At 32.4% G+C, this 26,283-nt stretch overlaps 1 protein-coding gene across 1 annotated transcript in view; it reads right to left on the bottom strand.

Annotated features, from left to right (window-relative positions):
- The window catches only part of LOC129952912 (cadherin-related tumor suppressor), a 257,350-nt gene that overhangs the window by 59,605 nt on the left and 171,462 nt on the right, over nucleotides 1-26,283 (bottom strand). The window contains exons 3-6 of the mRNA XM_056065884.1: nucleotides 10,551-10,859; nucleotides 5,353-5,586; nucleotides 4,835-5,036; nucleotides 1,512-1,702 (exon numbers count right to left, since the gene is read on the bottom strand). Coding sequence (XP_055921859.1) covers nucleotides 1,512-1,702; nucleotides 4,835-5,036; nucleotides 5,353-5,586; nucleotides 10,551-10,859 — 936 coding nt within the window. The remainder of the gene's footprint in view (nucleotides 1-1,511; nucleotides 1,703-4,834; nucleotides 5,037-5,352; nucleotides 5,587-10,550; nucleotides 10,860-26,283) is intronic.

Raw genomic sequence — 26,283 nt, forward strand, 5'->3', positions numbered from 1 at the left:
AAACGCGACGGCAGTATATTTAAATTTTTAAATTCTTTAAGGTCATTTTAAAGACAATACTAAACAAAATTTTAAACTAGCTAGACGTTTGGCTGTAATTCTTTAAGATGATAGACCGACGAAAAGCAAAAAGTTTGGTAAGATTGAAGAGACGTGTATTTCTTCGATATTCATTATAAGAGCACAATTTACAAAGCTGTGAAAAGCACTAAAATAATGTATTATGTTATTATCCTCAGGAACTAATGTTATTTCAGGTTGTACCGGTAAAGTTAAAGTCATCTTTTCCCCATTTAAAATAAAAGTTTAGCTTTTGAGTTTAACTTAAGAAAGAATTAAAGTAGATACAGACGTCGATTATTTTGTAGGTAACTGCTAAAATTAAAAGTTGTAAAAAATAAACTTTTCGGAAGTAAAAAATAAACCATTTTCTTCAAGATGTTATGGCATTTCTCTTTCAGTACCGTTCTTTTTCTTGTGTTTTTTTTTTTTAATAATATTTATTTTTTCATACATTACCAACAAAATTTGTACCCTAACATTTTCAGTTTTCCTACATTCTTATTAGTTTTATGATTACAAATGTCGCGCTCTAATGTTTTCTACGCGTATTCACATGAGTTACCCACTTATTTTTTCAAATTTTCAAAAACTGGCATCAAACTTACTTGTTGCCCTACTCTTAATTTGGAATATTCTTTGGAAAGTATTAAAAACCTATAAATGAAGATTGCATTAATTATTTAAAGTGAATTTTCTTTTACTTTTACTTGTATTTTTCAGTACAACTGTGAAATATATTATTATTTTGAGAATTAAAAAATCGTAGAAATCTACTGCTGAACCAAAATAGTATTTAACTTATTTCTTCAGTGACACTTAAAAGAAAAGCTATTCATGAAAAAATATCAATTATTATGTTTTTCCGGTATATATTTTCCATCTTCGTCGACATACCAACTTATTGAATTCTTCAAATTCTCTCAACTTATAAAAGGTTAACCCTTTATCGATGAAATTCACAACTCATAACCAAAACCTTATTTATTGTTTCTTATTTTTATACTTTTCTTTTATTTTATCAAACTTTAAATCGAATCGAAAAATTCAAGTCACGATATTATTGTGTTCGATCCATACCCACCAAACGGCAATGGCATAAAACCTGATGCTCAAATAGCCATCAGTCCTATACTTTACCTACATATATACCATACCAATACCTATACCTAGTTTTTGGATGCAATTTTTATCTCTATAGGTAAAGGTACTTAGGTTCTCCAAAAATAAAACAACAACCAGACCAACCAAAAAAAAAACCAATATAATCGAAGAACTGGATACTTGTGCCTCCAATAGCGAGAATCATGATGATCATAAAATTAATATCTTTATTCGTGTAAACATTAAAATCTCTCTGCAGCAATAAATTATCAAGCGAAGCATAAAACAAAATATAAAAATAAGAAAATTTAAAGAAACAAAACAAAAAAGATGCAAGAAAATCTTACCTGTACTGTTGAAGATAACTTCCGTTGTTCGGGCTCCTTGGCACAATCTCTTGCGGTCACAACTAAATTGTACGAGTTCTTTGCTTCACGATCGAGTTCACGTTTCGTACGAATTGTACCGTTTTGTGCAATTTCAAAATCATCATTATCGTCACCCGCTGTTATGCTGTACTCAATTCGACCGTTATCTCCTAAAAACAACAAAATAATATAAACAACACAAATTTAAAAAAAAAAACAGTCAAACTGTGTATAATTTTTCTACAAGTAAACTCGAGGCGAGAGCAGATACCCCGGAAAATTTGTAGCAATCAATAAGAAAAAAGCTTTCAACTTAATTTCTATCAATTTGAAGTGATTTTTGCTCATTGTTTTTATTGTGTATAGATGGAAATGTATATTCAACACCCCCTGAGGATCATCGCGCAATATTTATGTTTATTACAATATTTGTTATCCATTTGGCGAAGGGGTGATGATGAGAATTGAATAAAAATATAGTTATTGTAATTTGGTTGGACCATCATCAATAGCACACCCATAAATATTTACAAACGAAAAAAGAGTGCCTACAGCAGCGCCAGCGTGCGCCTGATCTGTCCAGTCCATCTCTAATATTATGGTGACCACATCAAGGAGTGATGGTGCTTCCTCTAACCACATAGTCTATACCTAACCTCTGTGTCCAAACGAAAAGAGATGGCTCTTGGATAACATCGCTCTTCGCTAAGACATCAGCTATGATGATTATGATGGATTGATGTGATTTCGTGAAAATGTATTCAACAACAAAAACAAAACTGCCTTTTTCTTTCTTCTTCTTCTTGGTTTTTGTTGTTACTTAAGTTTATGACTTTGTGAATATGTTTACTTTCAGCGCACATTTCACTCTTGTGAGAGGGACAGACTACATCAATATCTCTTGATGGTGAAGTTGCGGGTCAATGCAGGTGACATTTATAAAAATTATAGTATTGCGAAAGTAAACACCATTATTTTATGTTGCGGTAATATTATGTATTTTTGCACATTAGTTTGTAATTTATAAAAATAAATTGTTTGTCAGTTTATTTTTTGTGTGTTAAAACGAAAGAGCTGAGAAGCGAACTTTTATTTTTTTTTTGAGATTATCAGCTATTTTACATTCGCTGATAGTATTTTGAAATACAATGAAACGATGATAGATGCTTATGAAGGTTTTGAGTTGTTTATCTTCTATTTTATTTGAAACTATTCATAAAATTAAACCAGGCTAATTTCTTGGGTAATTATAAATTGAAAGTTATGCATTGTGTATGATTGGTTATTGTAAATAGCAAAGGTATGTTATAGAATGTAGGTTCATAACTTTAGGTATGAATATTTTGCAGGTGCAAAAGTTGACACATTTGATTGATGGTGTTGCTATGTAACTTATGGTTCATATTATTTTTTTCGATGTGGATGATGGACAAAAATTAGTTAAAATTCTTGAAAAGAACATAATTTTTAGTCGTTGTGAGATTTATGAGACTTTAAATTTGATTTATATGATGGTTTAGTTTGAAGAATATTTATGGATTGGCATTTTTATTTTGATTTATTTGAAATAGAATTCTTATAAGTGTTTGAAGTTATTATTGATGAGAAAAAAATTATTTTCTAAAAACATATGTTTTTTTAAATCTACATAAACATTTTTGTTGCATTTCCATAATAACCTTTAAAGTAAAGACAACAGGAGAAGATTGAGTTTCACTGATTTTTGCAAGAATACAAATTATTGGAGCATGCAACAAGTTTGAAAACTGGGATTTAACCTAGTAATCATAAGAAATTAGTTACCCTTTTATGAATACTTTTTATTTGGGTAACCACTACTGTGCAATGACAGTTTTGTTGAAAAACCAATTTTAATCTTTTGGAGGGGTTTTTGATGATATAAAAAAAACGTATTCTGGAGAAAACTTTGTAAGACGTTTTGCACTCCGCTGTAGGAAAAACATTTTTAACTAGGATAAGAACAACGGTTCGTACCCCAATAAAGATGAAGGAAATCTAGTTCCTATTGTTTTCTTAAGTGACTCGATATTAATAGTAAATCACTTTTTTATAAATATAGAACATTTAAGAAAATAAACGATAAGGAATATTCTTGCACATGACTCTTAAATTTTTCAATTTGAAAACAAACCTCTTAGCAAACTTTTAGATAGAATAATTGTGAAATTTCTTATGGATAACAACATAAAGGTTTCCAAATGGGGAGGGTATGGGGTGAGTGAGGGATTAACTTGACAATCCTAGATCTGGAGTATTTCATTTTATTTATATATATTTAAAGCCTAAGACATATTCCTTTTTTCTTTCAAAAATGTAATATTTATTCTTTGTTTATTCCCAATCCCTTAAACATTTCTACAGGTTTCCATTCATATGATAATGAGACATTCAAAAAATAATTTAAAAGAGTGGTCCCATAACCTTGCCATAAAGTGATACAAAGCTATTATTCTAACACAATAATAAGACTTGCGACTTCACCCTATTCTTTTCATTTTTGTGATACTTTATTTTTAAGAATCAGAAGATTTGAAAATATTTTATTTTAGCGATTGAAAATAATATTTTCACTACAAAAGATGTGAATAAGAAAACATTTTATGCCTGAGCAATAACGTTTATCAAATGTCGGTTCTTAGTATTTTTGATAATTTGATAAGGAAATTCTAGGTTAAGTGAAACCATGACAAATTCAGAAAAGATCTAAGGAACTACTTATTTATTAAAACCATAGCAGAATAAACATACACAAATATGCAGTGTATATTTAAAATTTTAATATCGTTTTGCTTAATACTTTTCTTATTTATTTCAAAAGAAAGTGTGAATATTAAGTCTTATAATAGATTTGAATCTATTTTCTTTTTATTGTAGGTGAATTTAATTGTTCTAGTATCAGATAGGCGTTATCTTAAAGAGTTACTGTCATTTTTCTTTCCGTAGTTTCTTTATCTCTAGGATCAATTTTAATGGTTTTCTTTTATAATTCTCTTAACAAAAAAACCAAAGCATATAAGAGTCTTAAATTTGTATGTGGGTACAAATTTCAAAACCATTTTAAATGCTTTCCAATTCGAAAACAAACAAAAAGTAGGATTTAAAAGCTTTTTCATGTTCAGTTTTGTCTTCATTTATAGTTTTTATTTTTTTATTATCCTCGTAAAATTTATATATTTTGATTCCATCTCATACAACAAGAAATAAAAAAAACTGAAAAATTCCCTTCAAATTATGTTTTATGTGCAGTAAAAACAGGAAAAAAAGAAGCAAATATTTCTTACCTGAATCAATATCTGTAGCGCTAACTGTTACAACTGGTGTCCCAATCGAAACATTCTCAAAAATCTCATTTGAATAGCTCATAGGATCAAATACTGGTGCATTATCGTTTAAATCAAGAACATTACAGTAGACCGTTAATGTGGTCGATAAACTTGGATGACCATTATCTTGAGCTTGCACAACCAGAATATAATGTTGCACCTGAAATTTACAAAAAAATAAATTAAAATAAACGAATCTTTTAAAAGAGCCACACAAAAAAAAAAGAAGTTACAACTTAAAAAAAAAAAAAACTGAGGAAAAAATAACAATAAGGAACCACAACTGTCATCGGCCCATAACTACGGTTGTGTGGAATTTCTTAATCGTTTCCTCGAAACTTGCAACAGAAATACTAAGACCACAGGAGTTTTAACTCAAAATATACAAGAAGTTACCATCAGCAGTAGCAGTTTCAGTACCAACAACAACTGCCAACAGTACAAGAAAAAAAAAAACAAAGATTGGTAAGACTTACCTCCTCATAATCAAGACGAGCTGTCAGCGTAAAGACACCAGTTTGCGGATTCAGACTGAACACATCATTAGCCCAATCGGAGATTACCGTATACGAGACCATTGCATTATTACCCAAATCTGGATCCGTCGCCGAGATAACACCGACCTGATAGCCTCGTGGTGCGTTCTCCGGTATGTCAAATGAGTACACTGCTTCCGAGAATACCGGCGGATTGTCGTTTGTGTCCGTAACCTGTGGTCATACAAAAAAAGCAAAAATAAAAATACAAAACATTACAAAATAAGTTTTAAAAAAATTAGTAAAAAATCTTGCAAAATAAAATTTAACAAAAAAGAAGTTTTGAATCAAAAAAAAAAAACTTTGGGAGCCATAGAGCTCATTGTGAATTCATGTCACAATTCCATCAGCATGATGACGATGACGAAATTCAGCATCCTATTCCTATGGCCAAGCCGAAAGAGAGAGAGAGCCTTTATGTGGTCCATAATGACCATAAGGCGATAATTTCAGACTGAAGCGCAGATGAAGATCGGGAATTTTCACTTCTCTCAAGAGGAATTATTGTGTTGCAGATCGATGGCCAATCGATGATTCGGTATCGATGGTTCGATGGTGGTGGTGGCGGCAGGAGGGTTAGACGGAAGGACATACTGGTACACAAAAATTTAACTGCACCTCATTTACAATTCAGAACAGCAAACATTTTGTCTGTGGTCTTTAGGTGAATGGTGCGATGATAGTGCTGCAAGAGGTTCATATGGAAGACGACCAATGCGACGACGACGGCCAGCGCGACAATGACGATGAAGCACGGTCGCCATGTTTCTTTTAGCTACTGTTTACCTTTGCTTGGTTTGCTATGGCTCTGGCTTCAATCAAATTTCACCGCGCTCGCACCAACCAACTATATGCTGCGAAAAAAGGGACAAGACACAAGAACTTAAGCTCTTTTCTGATGGTGCTGCTGCTGCGTGAATAACTTAGAATATTCGTTTTTGTTTGAGTCTCGGGAGTCTTATGTGTTTACGAGCTAAAGCTGATGATGTGCTGCTCAGACGAAGATTCAGACGCAAAAGAGGCAGACAAAATATGCCAGTTAAATATCTTTGTTTGAGTTTTATATGAAAGCCAACATCAAATAATGCCATACTTTGGATTCCAATTGATATCTCATTTGAAGGTATCTCTCTTTCTGGATGTCGTTCCTACCTTCTACCGTTCCTACCTATCTATACCTAGTTTGCTTTTATGTCTTTTTTTAAAAGTTGTTCAAGAATTAAAGTCCTTTTTGTGTGTGTTTTTTAACCGAAATGGATTTTCTACGTTTTTAACGCAATGGAACAAAAATATTTGAAATACATCGTGTTTCTGTTTCGCTTTTGTGTTTGAAGATGACGATGATGATGATGGTGCGTTTTTCGGTGCGGTGCTTGATTTCTACGATATGATAAGGACTCTTGAATGCCAGTTGATGAACAGAAGTCAAGTATTTAAACTATTTTAGTTTGCGAAAAAGTATTATTGGGATACTATTTTATACACTGTATAAGAGTATACATGTACAGGAGATGTCTTTGGGAGATTACTTCTATGGAGAAGACTTTCAGATATACTGGAAAAAATTAAATGTCAAAATGGAGATATTTTTGTTTTGTTTAAGACAAATGTGAGAGGAACTGATAAATTTAATTGTAAGATTATGTTTCTTTGTTAAACAAAATTGGCACTACAAAAGAACTGACGAAATTGTACCCCAGAGACGCAATTTGACGAAAAAGTAAAAACAAAAATGTTCAAATTTGTTTACATAAAGTTTGAAGCCGTATTCTGCTCTGAAACAGATTTCCAAAATTTGAATATCAATGTTTTCTGCAGATTAGTTTTTAGAAGCTTTTGAAGCAAAGCAACACAAACATTTATTTTTTAAGCGATCTTCTGTTCTACTGTAAGTTAGTTTCAAAAAGTTTATGATATTGACACGTTTACGTCACATAGAAGAATTCAGACTATCTAGAAGTACATTAAATTTCAACTAATGTGTGTGAGTGGTATTAGGGCGGACAACTGTTGAGAAATTGATAGAGTTTTATAAAAGCAGCTTTAAAATTGGTAAGTGATTGGATCCAATTTCTGAGAAAAGATAAGAAAAAAAAAACAATGTTCAATTAGGAGAATATTTTAAGCAAAATAAGCTATTTATTTGAGAGCCAATTTAAAACGAAAAAAGAGGCTGTGATGCACACTGATAACTTCAGTTCCCGTCTGTCGATTTGTCTTGCTTAAAAGTTTGTAGGTTTTCGTGTTTGGTTAAATAAGTTATCAGTTGAATTATTCTTAAAAATATTAAAATTACCGAAAATACTTTGTAACACCAAAAAAAGTATTAACGAAAAGGCATTAAAACTTTTTGTAATTTTTATTTCAGTAATATTTTGATATTTTTGTGTAATGCAAGTGAAATACCCGTGGCATGGCGGTTACTGCATTGGACTGTCATGTCAGTGGTCTTGGGTTTGATCCCTGCCTATGCCATCTAAAGTTTTTTCACGGGTACTGCCTCTTGCGAGAAATTGACAAATTTTTCAAGAGTAATTCTTGTGATGAAAAGTGCTTTCTCAAATTAGCCGTTGGGATTCGTCTTTAAACTGTAGGTTTCCTTCATCCCTGATAACAGTACTTGCACCCAGGAATAGTTGAGAGTTGTGAGTCACTAGGCCCTTATGCTCAACAGACTCTTGCGCCACCCAATTTTTAAATAAATATTAAAATAAATTGAAAATTTGGTGAAGCCAAATAAATCAATGGTCCCACCTTTCATTCTAGATTGGTGTCAGTTCTTTTCTTCTCGAATTAAGTTCAATTAATTTGAGAGTAATTATGTTGTTTCATTTCATATTTGTTACGTTTTTATTTTTAATAAACTAAAACTGTAATATTACTCGTTAAATATAAGTTTTCCTAGAAGGCACTCTGGTGTATACGCACTTTTTTATTAATTTTTATTTTAAACCATAATTAATTTTTTGTGTTTCTTATGAGTCTTTTTGCTCATTTATAGAATATACAAGTTTTTTTTTTGTATATTTGAACATTTTTTGCTATGAAAATGTGATAGGCAGACTCTGCTGTACTTCATCTGCTAAAGAGGAATTTCTCTAGATTTAAGGAAAATACAAAAAAGGACTAATATGGTTCCCACATTCCAGGAAAAATTAAAGTTCGATTTCAAATAAATTATGTTTCATGTAGGCTCCAGCTTAACACAAACACAAGTACTAAATGATTATATACAAAGAAATAAAGCTTAATCCTTTATTGGGTAAAGGATAAGTCAAATTGATCAAACAGAAAAACTCTACATTCAATTCTCAAGCCAATAATAAAAAAAAAAAGAATGTTAAAAATTCTAGTCCAAGTCCAGATAAAACATTACTTTGTAAGTTCAAAATAATTATGTATAGTTTATTTTGTTGCTATTTATTACAAAGTATTCTTCAACTTTATGAATTTCTTAGCACGCCATATTTCTGTTTCAAGGTTATTCGTTTACAAAATTACCAAGGTGGGCAATAATGGAATAGGACAACGCAAAATCCACTATAGGTCAGGTACCCATAATACTTATGGCCAGTGGAATTCCAAATCGAGTCGTATACCAAAAGTATAATATTAAAAATGAATGAACAATAATACTCTTACAAAGTTATTGGTATGCATATACAAAAACAAAAAAAAAGAAGAAGAAACAACTTTAAACAAATCCAGCAGCAACAGCGCCGGCACCATCATTGGCATCAACTTCAATATCAGCATGGGCAGCGACCGACATACCGGCATATGCATCACCAATAACCATCATCAGAGATGGTAACACAAGACCACGTAAGTAATAAATGTCACCTTCATTCAGAAGTGTTTAAAATGACATTTTCTTTCCGGGTGTTCACGTAAATTTAATTTACTTATATTTCTTTTCATATACGAATAAATGCGAATCTACCTTCCTACCTACTTTTTATGAAGCTTTAGCTACACTCGTTTCTCTACACAAATAATCCCCGGGAATCGACTGAAAAATCAACGCAAAAAAAAGAAGGTTACAAGAGCAACAGCAGTCCTTAAACGCAATCATAACAACAACAAAATCTTTAAAAAAAAATATGTCGCCTTGAGCCAAAGTTGTTGTTGCCTTAACGTTGTCGTTTTTTAGTTTCGTCTTTTTCAAAATGATTTTTTCGATCTTTTTATCGTCCAGATAAATCTAGATATCTATAGCCATACAGCTTGCCCCCAAGAGGCAAGAAGTCTTCACAAAATGGAATATCCACATATGTACATGTATGGTATAGATGTATAGTCAGTGCGACGGATGGACGGCAATTTAAGCTTGTAATCCATATTCATACATTAAACATATTTTTTATCGCTCACTTAAAATCAAAGTGCGAGCTCGAGCTGGAGTCCACAAAAGTTTCAAGCACTGAGCACCATCAGAGCAGGCGGTAGTGATGGCGGGCTGTAAGCGGCGCGGCGGAAGTTAGTGGCAATGATGGTGGTGGCGGTTCGTTGCAGGAACACAACCTCACCACCAACACAGATCACAGAACTTGTACTCGTCGTCGTCGTCGTATCTCTCTGTGGAGGTGCAAAAAAGGTTGAAACCGAAAAACCATTGAGGCGGTTTTTTAACACGCGGAGCATCAAATTACCAAAACCGGCAAAGAAATTAATAAAAAATATAAACAAAAATACAAAAAAATTGCAAAAGGAACAAACAAAATAAAAATAAAAAAAGTAAAGAGCGCCCATCGCAGATATAAAAGAAGCCAGAATCAGAATCAGTTTCCTTAAAAGAGCACAGCAGTAGCACCAAACAACCAAGCACCATATGTGTACTCTGTTCGGTTGGGTTTTAAGGGTTACCTCTCCTCAACCACGCATACCGAACTTCTCTTCTCTAAGTAAGGCAGACTTGTCCCAGTGAGTCTTGCTCTGTTCTTCGTCGTCGTCATCGTCGTCTTAATAAAATTCCAAAAATAACAAAAAGTTATAAAGAATACAATTTTTTAATGAAAACAGAAAAACGGCTGCAACGTAGACAAAACAAAACAAAACTCCAAGAACCACATAACACTGCAAATCAAGAAACAAAAAAAAAGAATCTTAAGGACCTTCAGGTCGGTTTTGGCACTCACCTGTACGATAACAGTGGTTTCTGTATGCTGTACACCATCGGTGACACGTATAATCAGGTGATAAACATCTTTGGTTTCACGATCCAGAGCGTCCTTTAGGCGTAATTTACCAGTGTCCGGTTCAAGTAAGAATTTACCATCGTCCCCATTGATCATGGTATAGGTCAGAGTTCCAAGTGTGTCTGGATCAGTAGCACGAATTGTTGCAACCGTATGACCAGCTCCAAGATCTTCGCTAACACTGAATTGCAGCGGAACATCACGAAATACTGGTGGACTGTCGTTTTTGTCATTTACACTTACTTTCACCTGAAAATTAAAATGACAAATAAAATTAGTTAATTTAAACAAAAATTGGAAATTTAGAAGAAAAACTTATTAATTGATTAAGTTGTCATTTTAAAAGTTATAATTTTATTGAAAAATAAATAACAATGAGCAGAATTGGAATAAAGCCGTCAGGTGATGGTTTTTCAATGTTTTCTATGTTTTATTTGAGTTTTTTGTATATTTTTTTAAAGGCTCCTAAGATCGGGTTAAAAACTTTGTTCATATACGTTCATAATTCACATTCAATAAATTTGTAAGTAGTTTAGTAGAATTTTCAATTCGTTGTTCAATATTTTCTATGTTTTCTTGTTGGCATTTTTGCTAAATTTGTAAGATGGCACCATTTATATTGAATTAAAACAAAATATTAATTTCTTGAATGTTTTATTGACAGGTAGGTACTTCTACGTTATTAAGTTTTTGGAATAAAAATTGCATGGTACCATTCTATGTTTTTGTGATGAATTAAAATATAATTAAAATACAATGTTTTCGAAGCGGAAACGAAACTTTTCCTGTTATGCAAGTTATTTCTCTATAATTTGCTTTACAAATTATTGTGGAAATCCCCAATTCATCGTAGATAGTTTGTTTAATATTGAGGAAAAAGTTGACATTTTGTGTCTTTATTAGGTATTAAACTTCCTACAATATTTTTTGTTTTTTTAAAACATATTTTTAAAAGTTTATTATTTCTTCTTCACAACTTGATGAAATTGTTGTAAGCGATATTAATTATACTGGATCACATATTTTTTATGTTTTCTGGATCTATGGTAGTTTTATTTAAAAGGTAACCACCAAAAACTTAACACAAACTACAACACAATACTGTAGAAATATCAGCGATTGTAGCTCGCAATGTCCAACTAATGAATGAAAAACAAAAAATTATTTATGACCACATCATATGCATGCAGATTGGCAGGACAAGGTGGATTCTTTTTTTTTTTCTTTAAATTACCAGGTGGAACTGGCAAAACATTCCTTATTTAGCTAGTTCTTGCTTACATACGATCAAATATTCGTATCGGAAAAGTTACTACATATGAAACTGGATGCATAAAATGACCGGTCGATTTCTACAAGATTATTGATTCTCAAGATGCTCTAATTATTCAGATATTTCCCGATGTTCACAGACAATATACAAATCATGAGTGACTGGCAGAAAGAGCAATTTTAGCAGCAAAAAATGTGGATGCTAACGAATTAAATCTCAAGATGCAAAATTTGTTTCCAGGAATCTATCGATACAGTTTGTGATGCTACCGAAGCTGTACATTATCCAACTAAGTTTTTGAACTCATTGGATTTACATGCAAAACAAATAAATGCATACACAAATTTGTTTGGTGATTTGTTATATTAATATTTTGTCACCATTTACAGTGCTCTATTACTCTTCCACTTATATACTACATCCTTACACACTTAAAATAAGTTATTTATTTCTAACAAAATATTCTCTAGAAATTATTTATAGTAAACAACGTGTGTCGGGTCAGCAAGTATTTTTAAATAGCGTTATTAATTTTTTAATTTAACCTTTTTCTAGAAAAAATATTTTTGGAATTAACAGGGGCTTCGCTCTTGTTTCGTTCAGCGTTAAATCGCACTGAAACACTGAAAACCCAATTCTTTGAGTGTTAAAACATTTTGTTTTTACAAAAAAATACAATCCTAGATGAATCATTTCTCAACATTTATTTCTTTTTGTTTGTTTAAATGTTTTTTCTTAATGTTTGTATCTGCAAAAATACAAAGGTCATTTCAAAATTATACACTTAATTTAAATACATATAGAGATAATCTTTTATTTCAACTATCAGACACATGTTAACAGAGCATAAGCATTATTATTTGGAAAAAATCTCAATGAACCATAACCGTCCTGCCGCAATTGCCGCTGCTTTACCGTCCATTTTAGTCAATAGCCGAATAGAGTGGAACCACATTATCGATATTGCACAGTTCAGTACTGCCATGCAGCACTGCGCTGCAACAAAAATAAAATCGACAAAGCAATAACCAACCCCAACACCTGGTCGAGCGGTTTATTTTAATTTTTATCTTCAAGTCCTAACCATCAAAATGTTAACATATACAGCTATGGCTAAGACTATAGAGCACACCAAATGGTATAAGAGGTATGCAACCATTTATCAGAAGTGGAGATTGCATTTTATTTGCGCATTCATTGGAATAATGTGACTTTTATTGACCGCTGCTGCTTCGCTTGCAGGCTGCTGTTTCTGTTGCTGTTAATTTCCTTCGATCGGGTGGCCTCAGCCAGCCTCAGCAGTTCAAAGAGTGTGATTGACTCTTTTTTTTTGAGAAAAGTGAGATGCTCATAGATTGTACGTACGTCGCGTCGATCTTAAAAAAATTTACATATATGGAAAACCATAAAAAGTCATAAAACTTGTATTCAAATACGAAAAATAAATACAAAAAAACGACAAGAACACGAAAAAAAAATCGATTCATCCTAATTGCTGTTAAGACAGCTCATTTGTATTTTAATGTGTAGATTGATAAGATCCCGTTGTAATTTGATTCAATTAATAAATCAAAATTGTATTCATATGTCTACATATGTATGAATGTGTAAACTTGTACACATTTATAGGATAGGTGCACCAACGCAATTGATAGTTGGTAAATTATTGAAAAATAATCAGTTAGGGGGCAACTCTGAGAGTCAACTATGGTCAAGATGAAGATAAAGTGAACTTGTGACAAGAAGCACTCCTTTAGTAGTAGAGTTAACTCTGGCAATGGTGATGGTTAAGAGACTTATAAAAGACTTGTACTTGTGTGATTACAGTACAACATACGTAAAAGTTAAAAGAGGTGTGAAAGTTTAAAGTTGGTTGTTGCTTTTTTTTAAGTTAAGCTGGTTGAACTTATTGTGATCCCATCGTTTAATTTTATTAACATGATTACTATGGACATTTCGTACAGTAGGAATGGCAGAGGCTAGATAAGTTAATAGGTTGTTAGAAGGAGTCAATTTGATAAAATTATTTTTGAAATCTTTTTGATGATTGGGGCATAAAATCGTAATTGTCAATTTTCTACAAATGAAGGTATATAATTATTATATGGGTATTCCAAACCTAAACAAATTTTACAAACTAGCCTTTATAAAACCAGTTAAAGACATGATGTTTCCAAACTACCTAAGATATACACAATTTTTAATAATTTGACTTCAATACTCAATTTGAATTGAAATTGCTATTGACTTGAAATTTCTGTGAAATTCGGATGTACAAAATTGTGGGGGCTATGTTTTATATCGATAAAAATAATTATACTTATATTCTGATTTTTTAAGTGAGATTTTACAAAATCGAAAACATACAAGCTTTTTGAGTAGAAAATCAAAACTGGTACAATATTTTTAATAATTTATCTAACTTCCTTCGATAGAGAGAAGCTATACAAAAATTGAATATATAAAATGTTTGAAAAGTAAAATCTCAATAAGAACCTACTACGAAGTTTTAAACACTACCTCATAAAAATGTGTATAAGCAAAAAGATAATTTAAATAAATAGATAACTGATTTGAAGTACTATTTCGTTTAGAGTTGAAGACCTGGGAAATTTTAAAAACCAAATCTTTGTGCACATATTGTCGATAATCGTTACTATTTTGGAATTTTTTTTCGCTATATTTATTAAAACTTTTAAAATTAATTTGGATAATTAAATTTTCATGCATACTTTTTTATAAGCATATTATATTATGCGTTTTGAGAGGAAGGAGTTTCTTGAGAAACTTTCTGTTTTATGGAGAACCCTTAAATATTATATTACTAGTTAAAAGCTTTCATTTTGCTATCTTGTGATTCTGATTTCTGATTTTCGGCCAATTTTGATAAAGTTTGTAACACCATCGGGCCTAGTAAAAAAAACAGAGTTAGAGTGCATAAAAAGAGTTTTTTTTTAGTTTTAAACGGTCCCTAACCTACCTACAACGGCGATGACGAACTGAATTCGACTGTGAGGGAGATAAAAACACTCATATTTGACGACGTAGCTCAACAATTCCGTCTACCCGAATATTCAAAGCAGCGGGTGATGACTTGACAACAACTCATCTGCAAAATATGGTCGGAAGAAAGCATGCCCGATGAGTGGAATCTCATTATAGTTTGCCCGATATATATGAAAGGAGACCCTCTTCATTTTGCCAACTACAGAGGTATCAGTCTCCTTAACATTGCATATAAGATTCTCTCTGCCGTATTATGTGGACGTCTGAAGCCGTTCGTCAACAACCTGATAGGTCGTTTTTAGTGTGGCTTCAGACCAGGAAAGTCCACTATGGATCAAATATTCACACTACTGCAGATCTTGAAAAAAACAAAGGAGCTTCAAATCGATACCCACCATCTCTTTATCGATTTTAAGGCCGCACAATCTTTCAAAGGTCCATCCAATTATTTAGAGACGCAGATGATATTGACATAATTAAAAGACCAAAGCGAAATGTCAGTGGATCGTTTTTGAGCTTTGCGACGGAAGCGAAGAAGTTGAGTTTAGTGGTCAATGAGGGTAAGACCAAGTATATGCTGTCATCAATAAAGAACATTGAACAACGACGTTTTGGAAAAAACGACAGCATGGACAGCTATAACTTTGACGTAGTTAAGGACTTTGTCTACCTAGACATCGCTATAAACACTGAAAACGACACCAGCACTGAAATCAAACGAAGAATAACTCTTGCAAATCGCTGCTTCTTTGGACTTAGAAGGCAATTGAGTAGTAAAGTCCTCTTTTGAGCATCTAAAATTACTATCTATAAGGCACTCACTATCCCGGTTCTCATTTATGGCGCTGAGGCCTGGACTCTGTCAAAGAAAGATGAGAGCGCCTTAGAATGCTTCTGGAGAAAAATTCTTCGGGTGATTTTTGGTCCCGTATGCACAGATTTAAAATGTACGGGCTGTACAGCGACACTGACCTAGTTAAAAGAATTAAAATCCAACGGCTTAGATGGTCATGCAGAGCGAATGGACATCAATGCTTCAGCCCGGAATGTCTTCGAATCCAATCCCAAGGGATGGCGCAGTAGAGGAAGACCGCGATTTAGGTGGCACACGCAGGTGGGTGAAGACCTCAACGAACTTGGCGTGCGAAACTGGAGATAGCTAGCTAGAGACCGAGACGCATGTTGGTTGAGGCACAGGTCTGCCCGGACTGTAGCGCTATCATAAGAAAGTAGGTAATTAAGCTACGACGCGGAAACGACATCTTATGAAACTTTTAACACAATGTTTAGAACACCAAAAGAAAGTTTTAAACAAATTTCTAGCTCACTATCTTTTATTCCGAAGTTGACCTCTTTTTTCGCTTGTTTCACAGGACTATGAAACTTATTTTGTTTTCCGAAAGCTGTAACGTAAACTCAAATTTTGATCTTCAATGTCGCTTATACTTTTTGTAAGTTAATACAATAAATAACTCAATGATCTTACAGATTCTGTTAGTTATACACACATTTCTAAATTTGAGAGCTTTTAAGAAAAATAACGGAATTTTAAATTGTTTTTGCAAAATGCTTCTGCTTCAAATTCGAACGCATCAGATTTCGCATTTTTTAAACCAAAGTTGATGTGCATTAAAATGTAAACTTAAATTTCAATTTTTTTATATTAAAAAGTTATTCTTCATACATGAAGGATGCCATTAATCATCACTTATCCTGTCATACATTGCTCTCATATATTTTTATGTTTGTCATTCTATCCCACAATTTTCTTATTTTGAGATTAAATAAATTTAATTGTATAATTAGTCATTTCTACTGATGTCAACATAGACTCACACATACAAAAAAAAACACCCTTCAATTCTCTGCTTTTCGCGTCAATTGAACGCCACCACACTTAAAATTGTAAAAACCAATCTACATAATAATAATACCAAACCAGAGTAAAGCCTACCAGCGGGCATAGGCATATCCGAGTAGATATCGCGCAATTGCGCTTGCGAAAGCTAAAAATATAATGAAATAACAACCAAACTTCTATTTGGCTATTTATCATTTAGATACATCATTTATCTTTTTGAGGGAATATTAAAGCAAAGCAATGTGTTTCCTGCCCCCTGGACATTACAGTTTTAGAACAAAAAAAAACCTGATGACGATGCATGATGACGAGATGAGATGAGGAGAATCCCCTGGTTATAGGTATTTCTCATTTCAAAGTTGAAGTTGAAGCTAGAGTTGGAATCGGATTTTCGTAGGCTTATCCTGACGAGGAAGAGGAAAAACGACGAGGGGCAGTGGACGGCGGCGGTGGCGTGGCGCGATGCTAGCTTAGCTGCGACTCAGTTTCGCGCTGCAAAATTGCGAATTGAAAAATGACTGATAATGATGAATGAGGACGACCAAGCTGGCGGATACTATTGCTCTCAAAAAACAAACATGTTGCATGTATGAATCTAATGGAAGTTGCAGTGCAGCTCTTCATCTCGATACTCTATGCAGTATATACATAAGCATGTAGTACTTTTACATTATATTTGCACTGCTGCTTAATGCTTGCGCTTGAACTTGCCAAGTGATTTTAAAATCGAATGGCGCTCTGTGCACTTCTCTGGGCCAGCCGCTCTGGCATGCTTACGTCGCGTTGCTGGTCGTCGTCCACCCGTTCGTCGTGGTTCTCTTTGGCGTCTTGGTTTCTTTGGAAATATTGCCGCATGCATGCGCATTGCGGGCATCTCAAATCCATCGACTTGCGAGTCAAGTTGGTTCAGTTAGTCCATGCGTCTGTCTGTCCGTCTGTATGTCTGTCTATCTGTCCAGATGTCACTTTTGAAAAATTAATGTGAGTTTTGTTATGTGTGTGGAGTGGATATGTGTGATGTACAGAAGATTCATTCCGGGATTACACTCGCTTAATGTAAATGATTTTGAGTTTCGGCGAGTTTGGAACTTTAACTTCGGGATATGTATAGAATGTATCCGCACATCAGCCATACACACAAGAGCCTGCCAAAGTATCTTTGGGGGATACGCGAGACGCCAACTTAAGAATTGGCCTTTTAAGATTAAGCAGATAATTGAATGGCATCAGCTCTCTAGCGCAGGATCATTGGCAGTTTGGTTTGGTTTACGGAAGGTGGAACAGAGAGGTGCAAACGTACTCGTATATTAAACAAACGACCGTCTGCGGCGCGATGGTGATGGAGAAGAAATCCTTTTGTGCGTAAGTAAGTGTGTCTGGGGCTTAATATCGAGCGTTGGAAGTAGTTAGAAGCCTATATTTCAAGTCTGAGACTAAATCTATATATTTTGTACCCAGAAGTTGATGTTGCCTCTGCTGCTGCTGTTGCAGCTTCTTCTGCTACAAACACAGATCAACGTTATTAATCAAAGTGTTTTTCTTTCTTAGATAGGTACTATTGATTCTTTTTGTTGGTTTTGTTTTCTTATTTTTGTTGGGTTCCTAGAAATGAGAAATCTATCTCTGGAGGCGCTACTTAAAATACACACAGCCATCTATACCTTCTGCAAGACCCTATATATACATTTTTTGCTGATGATATTCAAAAGAAACTGTTGAGTTGTGAAAATATAGGAAGAACATTTTTAGTTCAAGCAAAGAAAAACAAAAAACTCGACTTGCGTGTGAATACAATTCTATTTAAGAGGTCATGATACTCTTTGGCATTGGCAGTGATTTGTTTGAGAACGAGTTTGTTTTTTGGAATTGTGGATAATCCCATGACAGAGTAGATTATAAAAGCAAATGTTTTTTTACTGGTTTAAAAATTTATATGGGTTCGACATAACGACGTTGTTGACCTGCAGCAGTTTTAACGAGTACAAGTTGCAGTGATTTCTTAAATATAAAAATCCGCAAAGAACCTAGGCAGTTTTATGTCAATTGGATCAATGAAGATTTTCTTAAGAACTCGTTCTCTGATCAGTGGATCAATCATTTTAAAAAACTTACGTGGCATGTGTCTAAAAAATAAAGGTTGTAAAGAATCCCAGTTTGGCATCGGCATGGCTTACATTTTCGTTGCTAACAGAAAGAAAGGTTCTATTTATTGAAAGCTTATGATACTCGTACTTTTAATTTTTTAACAAACTTGAGGTCTGTGTAATTTTTGATACTAAGCATTTTTAAGTAGAATAAAAGAGTCTTGAGTGCTTGAATTGTTTGCAGCAGTGAAAAAATTTAATTAAAAATCTTAAATTTCTTTTTCTTCAAAAATCAAACGAAAATACCCCTTTTTCGTCTCTATGGCTGGCCTTTCTTAAATCCATGCAATCAAACAAACATTATATGCACATTTCACAAACCATAATCATCAATTAAATCAAAACTTTGGCATTCGTTTCGCGAAACCTGTGAACTGATGCTAACTGATGTTGTTTCATGTCTTCAAAAGTTGATGTGTGCTACTGCAACACATTGATCACAATAATTAACTTCCGATTGGGATTTCACTTTGAGTTCATATGATTATTTGTGTGTTTCCACCTAAAACTTGTTTCTAATTGCACAGATGATTATTTATTGAGAAACCTCTTTTGTGTGTTTGTTGTTTCGAATTCCTCGCTATGGATTTGACTCGCTGAAGTCCATTCCAGAGCATCATCAGTTTTTTGTCTTTCATCTTCATACATATATCCAAAAGATAAACACACAGAAATATTGCATCTTTTTCTTCTTCTTCATTGCGGAAATATCATCAATGAATGAAGGATGTCGATGACGCCGGCCGTTGCCGCTGTCTCTGTTCGGTTGCTGCCAAACGCACTCAGCGGGTCAGGCACTCTTTGGCAGACTGGCAGTGCACAAAACAATCATCATTGTAAATTTTATGGAAAACATTCAATAATAATACAATGATACCCTTATAGCATTCCGTCCACCGCCGCCACTGTATGTTTTGATTGGAACATTTAGCACACAATTTTTATTCGAGAAGAGAAGTTTATGAACGCTATACGCAAACTCAACCACAAAACAAGAAAAAAAAATAAAATGAAGAGCATGTAATCCACGTATCACCTGCGGCCGATTGATTTAATTGAACCGGAGAAAAGAACTTGATTAAGTGTATTCTCTTCCTTAATTAACATTAAAGTTATTGTTCAATTTGTCTTATGTTCTTTTATTTTTGCTCTACAAGCAGTTTTGCTACACAAAAATCATTCATTATTTTGTGTGTTGGGGCGGTACGGTGTCGGCGCGGCTGCGGCGGAGTGAAGGGAGAAGAGATTAAGTTTTTGTGTATAATTGCAGCCGTTATGGGAATCTTCATTCAAAGATGAATTGCATTCCAGATTAAAAAATAAAAAGTTCAGAGGCACATGTAAATTGCCACTGTTACACACTTTTTTTTTCATTTCCCATCTGAAGACTTGAAGTATGTACTTACTTTACGCACGAATCATAAGCAATTTGATTGCTTGTTAAACCAAATATTGTGATTAATTAAATTTATACATCATGAAATCAATAAAAACTGGTTTCCATTTAACAAGCCAGTGCAATCATGACCATGTTTAAGCAAAAAAGAGGAAGAATCACATTAAAAACAAAAAAGCTGAGCAGCAAACTTGAAAGTAAGATTATTTATTTTCAGTTGAATTTGACTTGGAAAAAATATCCTTTTGAATAAATTATTTAAATATTTTTATTATTAATATATGTAAAGTGCCAATTTAAATGTTGTGTTAACTTTAACAAGCCAAATTTAAGACCATAATTGATATAATTTATTGAATAACGATGTTTTTATTCTATTAAATCTATTAATAAAAATCGATTTATTCAAATTTTCAACTAGATTCTTTTTCGTCAAGCAATATCAACCAATCAACTAAAAAAAAACACTTCTGCTTTTTGGTTAAATCAAATTTTGTGTGAAATTTAATAACATTATATATTTTATATCTTTTTTAATTATATTATGTGTCATTTAAATTCAGTATCCAATTTAACTACAAACAAAAAACTACTAACTGCTAGTTTGAATTCTGTTTTTCGTTCTTTGTTTCCTTTTGTTTTGTTTGCTTTTTTGTTTTATTAAAATAAAAGACCACAACAGAACATCAAACCGCAAAATCCCCGCATTGAGTGTGAATTAAGCTGTTTGATCCATAAAGAATATAAATTAATTTGCATTTATTAATTCAAGGCACAAACAAGCAACGAAGAAAAAAAAAACATGCATAAGTAAATTATAATTAAGAAAAAATAAATTGTAGCAGAATTTTGGAATTTTAGGATGAAAATTTGCATTTTAATGTTTTTAAAGAGTGAATGGCTGGACCATCATCAACAAAAGATTGATGGATGAATTGTGGTGGAATAATATTGTCTGTTAGGGTTTGTTTTTGATTCCTTTTTGTTTTTTTTTTTTAAAAGAGTTTATTGAACTTTTGTAGATGAACTATAATAAATCATTTCTTTTGATAGTCAATTTTTTATCATCAAATTCTTGTGGTCTGATTTAGATGAGATTAAAGATTTAAAGACAAAAAATGTCTTAAAAGGACAGAATGGGTTTTCCAAAGCATCAACAAAAGAAACAAAAACAGGAATTCAAAGACACTGGCATAAATAATATAAAATGAAATTGTTTTGTTGACGTCGTAGTTACAAAAAATTACAACGAAGAAGATTCACATCCAGCAGGGAGGACTGAGTGAAGTTGGAAGAAAATGCAGTATATTAAGTTCTTTTATATTGCTTTTTTTGTTGAAACTAAATTCACTTCACGATGTAAGGGCGATCACGATCGAAATATCGATCGATCGAGGAGTATAGGTACCTCGCTACTCAAATTTGAACCCTTTGGGGGTCAAGAAAATGCTCTCTTCTTTCCCATATTTATCCATCGATCGCGCACCATAAGCAATATGGTTTTCTTATATGAGAGACATCTTTTACTTCTTCCTCTTAAAAAAAATAAACAAAGCCGAAAGGATTTTCGATCTTTCGACTTTTTGTTTCATTTTTTTTTTGAAAGCACTCTTTGAAGAACCGGCGAACCTGCAAACTATTGGAACAAGAGAAAAGAATTAATAAGAGTTCTTCATTCTTAAGCCTTATTCCTCTGTCTCATAAAGGTATGTATATAAAATCCTTACAGTGGCTTTCCTTGTATGATGCACTTTTGCACCAAAATATAAAAAAAGAAGAAGCATTGAAAGAAAAATGTCGATATGAGCAATGAAAATCTCATGAAGTTGTGCACCCAGCTTCGGAATCAACTAAAACAGAGCAACAAAACCCAGAAGAAGAATACAAAAAAAAAAACGATCCTAAACGAATCCCAAAAGGCAAACATTTATCTTTTGTTGAGCAATTGTTCCATAAGAACGAATGGTGTGGTGGTCTTCTTGTTGTTGTTACTGTAGTTATATGAGCCTCCTCCCTGGGTTAACTTTTGGCCCAAGAATATTATATTCTACACAAAAGCCACAGCTATTGAAGAATGGACTTATGTGTAGATATATTGCACATCGTTTCGGTCGTTGTTGGGTCGATCCGTTCGCCGCCGCCGATGCAGATACATTTTTAGCCTTAAATCGCATAAATCAAAAATTTGTTCATATTTCATGGCCTGATAAGCTAACAAGGATAACAACATGATCAATGGAGTTCTTTTATGGTTTTTTTCTTTGTTGTCGTATTATTTTTTGGTTAGATTTTGTTGTATTTCCTGTCTTCTTTTATATTCTTTTTTTTTGTGAATTATTTTAGTGAAAATGGGAGCAGGAATTTTGAGTTTAGTGTATAAGTTATTATTTTACTCTTTTCGTTTTCATCTTAACTTAACTTCAGAAAGTCATGCCTTCGACCTTAATACAATGTTGTGTTTGAGATTAAATTGTGTACTTTGTATGATATACGAGAGTATCTTCAAAATAACTGCACATGCACAGTAAAAGGTTTATAATAATAATAACGTTGAGTAGGTGTGATTTTGCTTGGCATTTAAAAGCCGTCAAATTGTTGAGATGGATTTTTTTGAGATTTTAATATTTTTGTAAGGTGGTGAAGTTTAACTTCATCACAACCCAGAAGCTGGAATATATAAAATTGGTTTGAAAGCAGGATAATCATTAATATAATCAATTATGTTCTTAGGGGTCAAATAACACCACGAAATGTTTTATTTTTCAATTAATTCAACTGGAAAATATGGACTGTAAGACTCTACTTTCCTCTTCATTCTTTTTTCACATTGCAAGTTTCCTAAATAAGAATTTAAGAACACCAATTCAGCAGAAAAATAAATTCAATCTTGAACCCTATTCATACTCACGTTTCAGCTTCACACCATCAATCACAAGGTGTGATCAAACTCCCGACTAACCTCAATTTTGCAATCAACTTTAAACCATCTGTAATGTCAATTTAATTAAATAATAAAAGAAAAAAAATCAAGAAAAATCAAATCTCCATTTTCCAATAGAAGAAAACCTTGACACTATACTGACATCTTACTTCAATCATTCTCTTGTTTGTACACACAATATATTTATATATATAGATACTCGTAATTTTGATGCATTGCCATCAGTGTATATTGAGTTCGAGGTGTGAATTAAATCGATACCTTGCTATTCCAAATCAGCTTAATCGTTTCTCAAAGAAACCTGCTGCTAGCACAAGCTGCTATTATATATTGCTCAATATACTTGATCCAACTTAATTAAGAAACAATAGAATTGATTTACCTTTCAAAATGGAACTAGAGAAAAAAATACGAAAATTCTTAAGTAACATTCCATAACCCAATCGTGATTTGATGTCACTAAAGGAGTCACAATTCAAGGGATTCTAAAACGAATACTGTGAGTTGAGTTTGATTAAATGCAGCTAACCAGGTGTCAATGCTTTGAATCTGATTGAAATTATATTGATGCAATCTTTCAAAATATATGTTTAAAGAGTGAAACCTTTCCAAAAATTGAATTGATAATGATGATAATGGTGGAAAAGCGAAAGCCGCATATATACATACATGAGATCGAATCAAATCGCAATCCAAAAGAAAAAAAAAAGATTATTTTCATAAAATATTCAAACGATTTTTATCTTTACTTAAAAAAATGTATAATAAAGGATTCAAATCGTATAATCAGTTTTTGTTTGTATAAAGTTGAAAGCTCTGCTACGCGACGAGGACTGAATATAGTTTCACACTTTTTCTTATACCTTATGTTTTTCCACGCTTATAGACATCGCGTATACACCATACAACACATAATTTAAGATAATATCTCGGTCTTCTCATTGGACATGGTTATAATGTATTGAATTGTATTTATCTTGTTTTTCATTCATTCATTGAATAGATTATAAGGAAAAGATACACTTGCATCTATGCAACGTAATATTCCAAAAATGGTGGAATATCAATGTTGAGTCCATAACAGTGTTGCCAGACATAGATTTTTGTCTGGAATCTAAAACCAAAGTTACGGTGATTGCAGTGTTTGCACCAAGTGGGATTAGTTTTATTATTGAATTTTACCTACTCTTTTTAATTAAGTCATTAAATTTTAACATTATTTCACTCCAAATAATTTATCTGATTATCAGTTCCATATTTTGATAAAATGTTGCGTGTACACATTTTCGTTTAAAAATTAACTCAACATATCTCGTGAAATAAAATTTTAGGGGACTTTTGAACACCATTTTAAAGGAAACTATTGTTTACATCCTAATTTTTGTTCACTAATTTTTAAAACATTTTATCTTATATACATATGTAAAAAATTGTAAAGTCATTACAAGTTAAAAAACCTCAGTTCAACATAATATGATGTAGACAATTTTAATAGACTTTAGATCATTTTCTCTTGACAGTTTGTTATAGTTTTTAAAAAGTAAATTATAGTAAGTGGACTTAAAATAAAATCAAATTAAATCAACCTTTAGATTTTTTTGTTTTATGAACAAAACTAAGCTTAATTTGATATGAGAAGAATTACAAAAAATTAACTTTTAAAAAGGAGTAGGTTTTAACTTAAAAATGAGAAAATTATTGTAAGTCTCGTTTTGACAAATTTAAGAATGGACTACTCTTCACAGTAAATTTAACCTTTGGAAAAGTTAAGAAGTCTTTAGATTTTAAATTTTGTACTTTAATAAATCTCGTCATAATTTGTTTTTGATTTCCCAAATAAAATTAAAAACTAACTTTAGCTGATTAATCTTTTCAAAAGTGAAAAATTAATGATAGGATTTCCCACTATTTGAACAACTTTCAGTTTTGAAGCCGGCATATTTTGACATTTGACAAATAAGAACTGCGCCAAAATAAATCATACATGGTTTAACAACAATTCATCACAATTCACAGTTCACATTTTCGCAGGAAAATTTTTCTGACTTTTGAAAATTGAAATTTTTTCACGATGAATCTTCGACCTCACGTTTCATTTGATAATCTTAAGGAAAAGAACGGTGTGTTATATAATGGGACTCCAAACGGAAGCTCTAGTTCAAATTTTCAGAACATTTGCATTGTCTGACAGCTCAACAGCTGCAAAAAAACTTAATAAACAAAATACATTTGCTTTTGGAGGGATTGCCATTGGTTATTATAGGTTGTGCAAGCTACTTCCGCGATAAATTTAATTTTTTCGATTTCAAAACTCATATTTTTTTGTATTTTGAGGAAAAATAACAGTTACTTATGACAGAAGTTCCATTTTAAAAATGTCATATTGGAAGTGTCATTCAAAGCAACCTCGAAGCAGGCCCAACGTAAAGCAGACGAAACGTGTGTTTGTATTTCATCCATAAAGCTAGAATTCTTGAAGCTATCAAGTTCATAAAATATTTCACGAAAATAATGTGGTATTGAAACTGTAGGCCCTAATGCCAACTGTTAACGAAAATTAAAAAAAATTAGAGTAGAAAAATACCATGATTCAGGTTTTAATCTTATGTCCTCATAAACATTTTTCTTCAATCATATTACACATTTTAAGTGCAAGGTTAACAATGTTAAGAATTTTTTAAAATATTTTTTAAAAATAAAACCTTAACACTTGAGATACTTTGCCAAGTGGAAAACAAAAACAAATCACCTTACAACCGACTTAAGATACAATTTAAGCAGCAAATCGTTATATGTTCAAAAAAGATTTTCGAGCTCTTTGGAATTTTGTTAACTTACGATCGTTTGAACCCTCCGACTCGACATATGACAACATTAAAAAAAAGAAAAAGATTAATATCATCTTATGTACTTAGATAAAAGTTTCATGATTCAACTTTTAAATTTTCTTCTAGATGAGAAAATCATCATAAGTCACAATTTATTTTTACTAAAAAACACTTATGTATTTAAAGTTTCTTCTAAGATAATTTGCCTTTTCAGTCTAGAAATA

This window comes from Eupeodes corollae, chromosome 3 (assembly GCF_945859685.1).
Source record: "Eupeodes corollae chromosome 3, idEupCoro1.1, whole genome shotgun sequence".
NCBI classification, from domain to species: domain Eukaryota; kingdom Metazoa; phylum Arthropoda; class Insecta; order Diptera; family Syrphidae; genus Eupeodes; species Eupeodes corollae.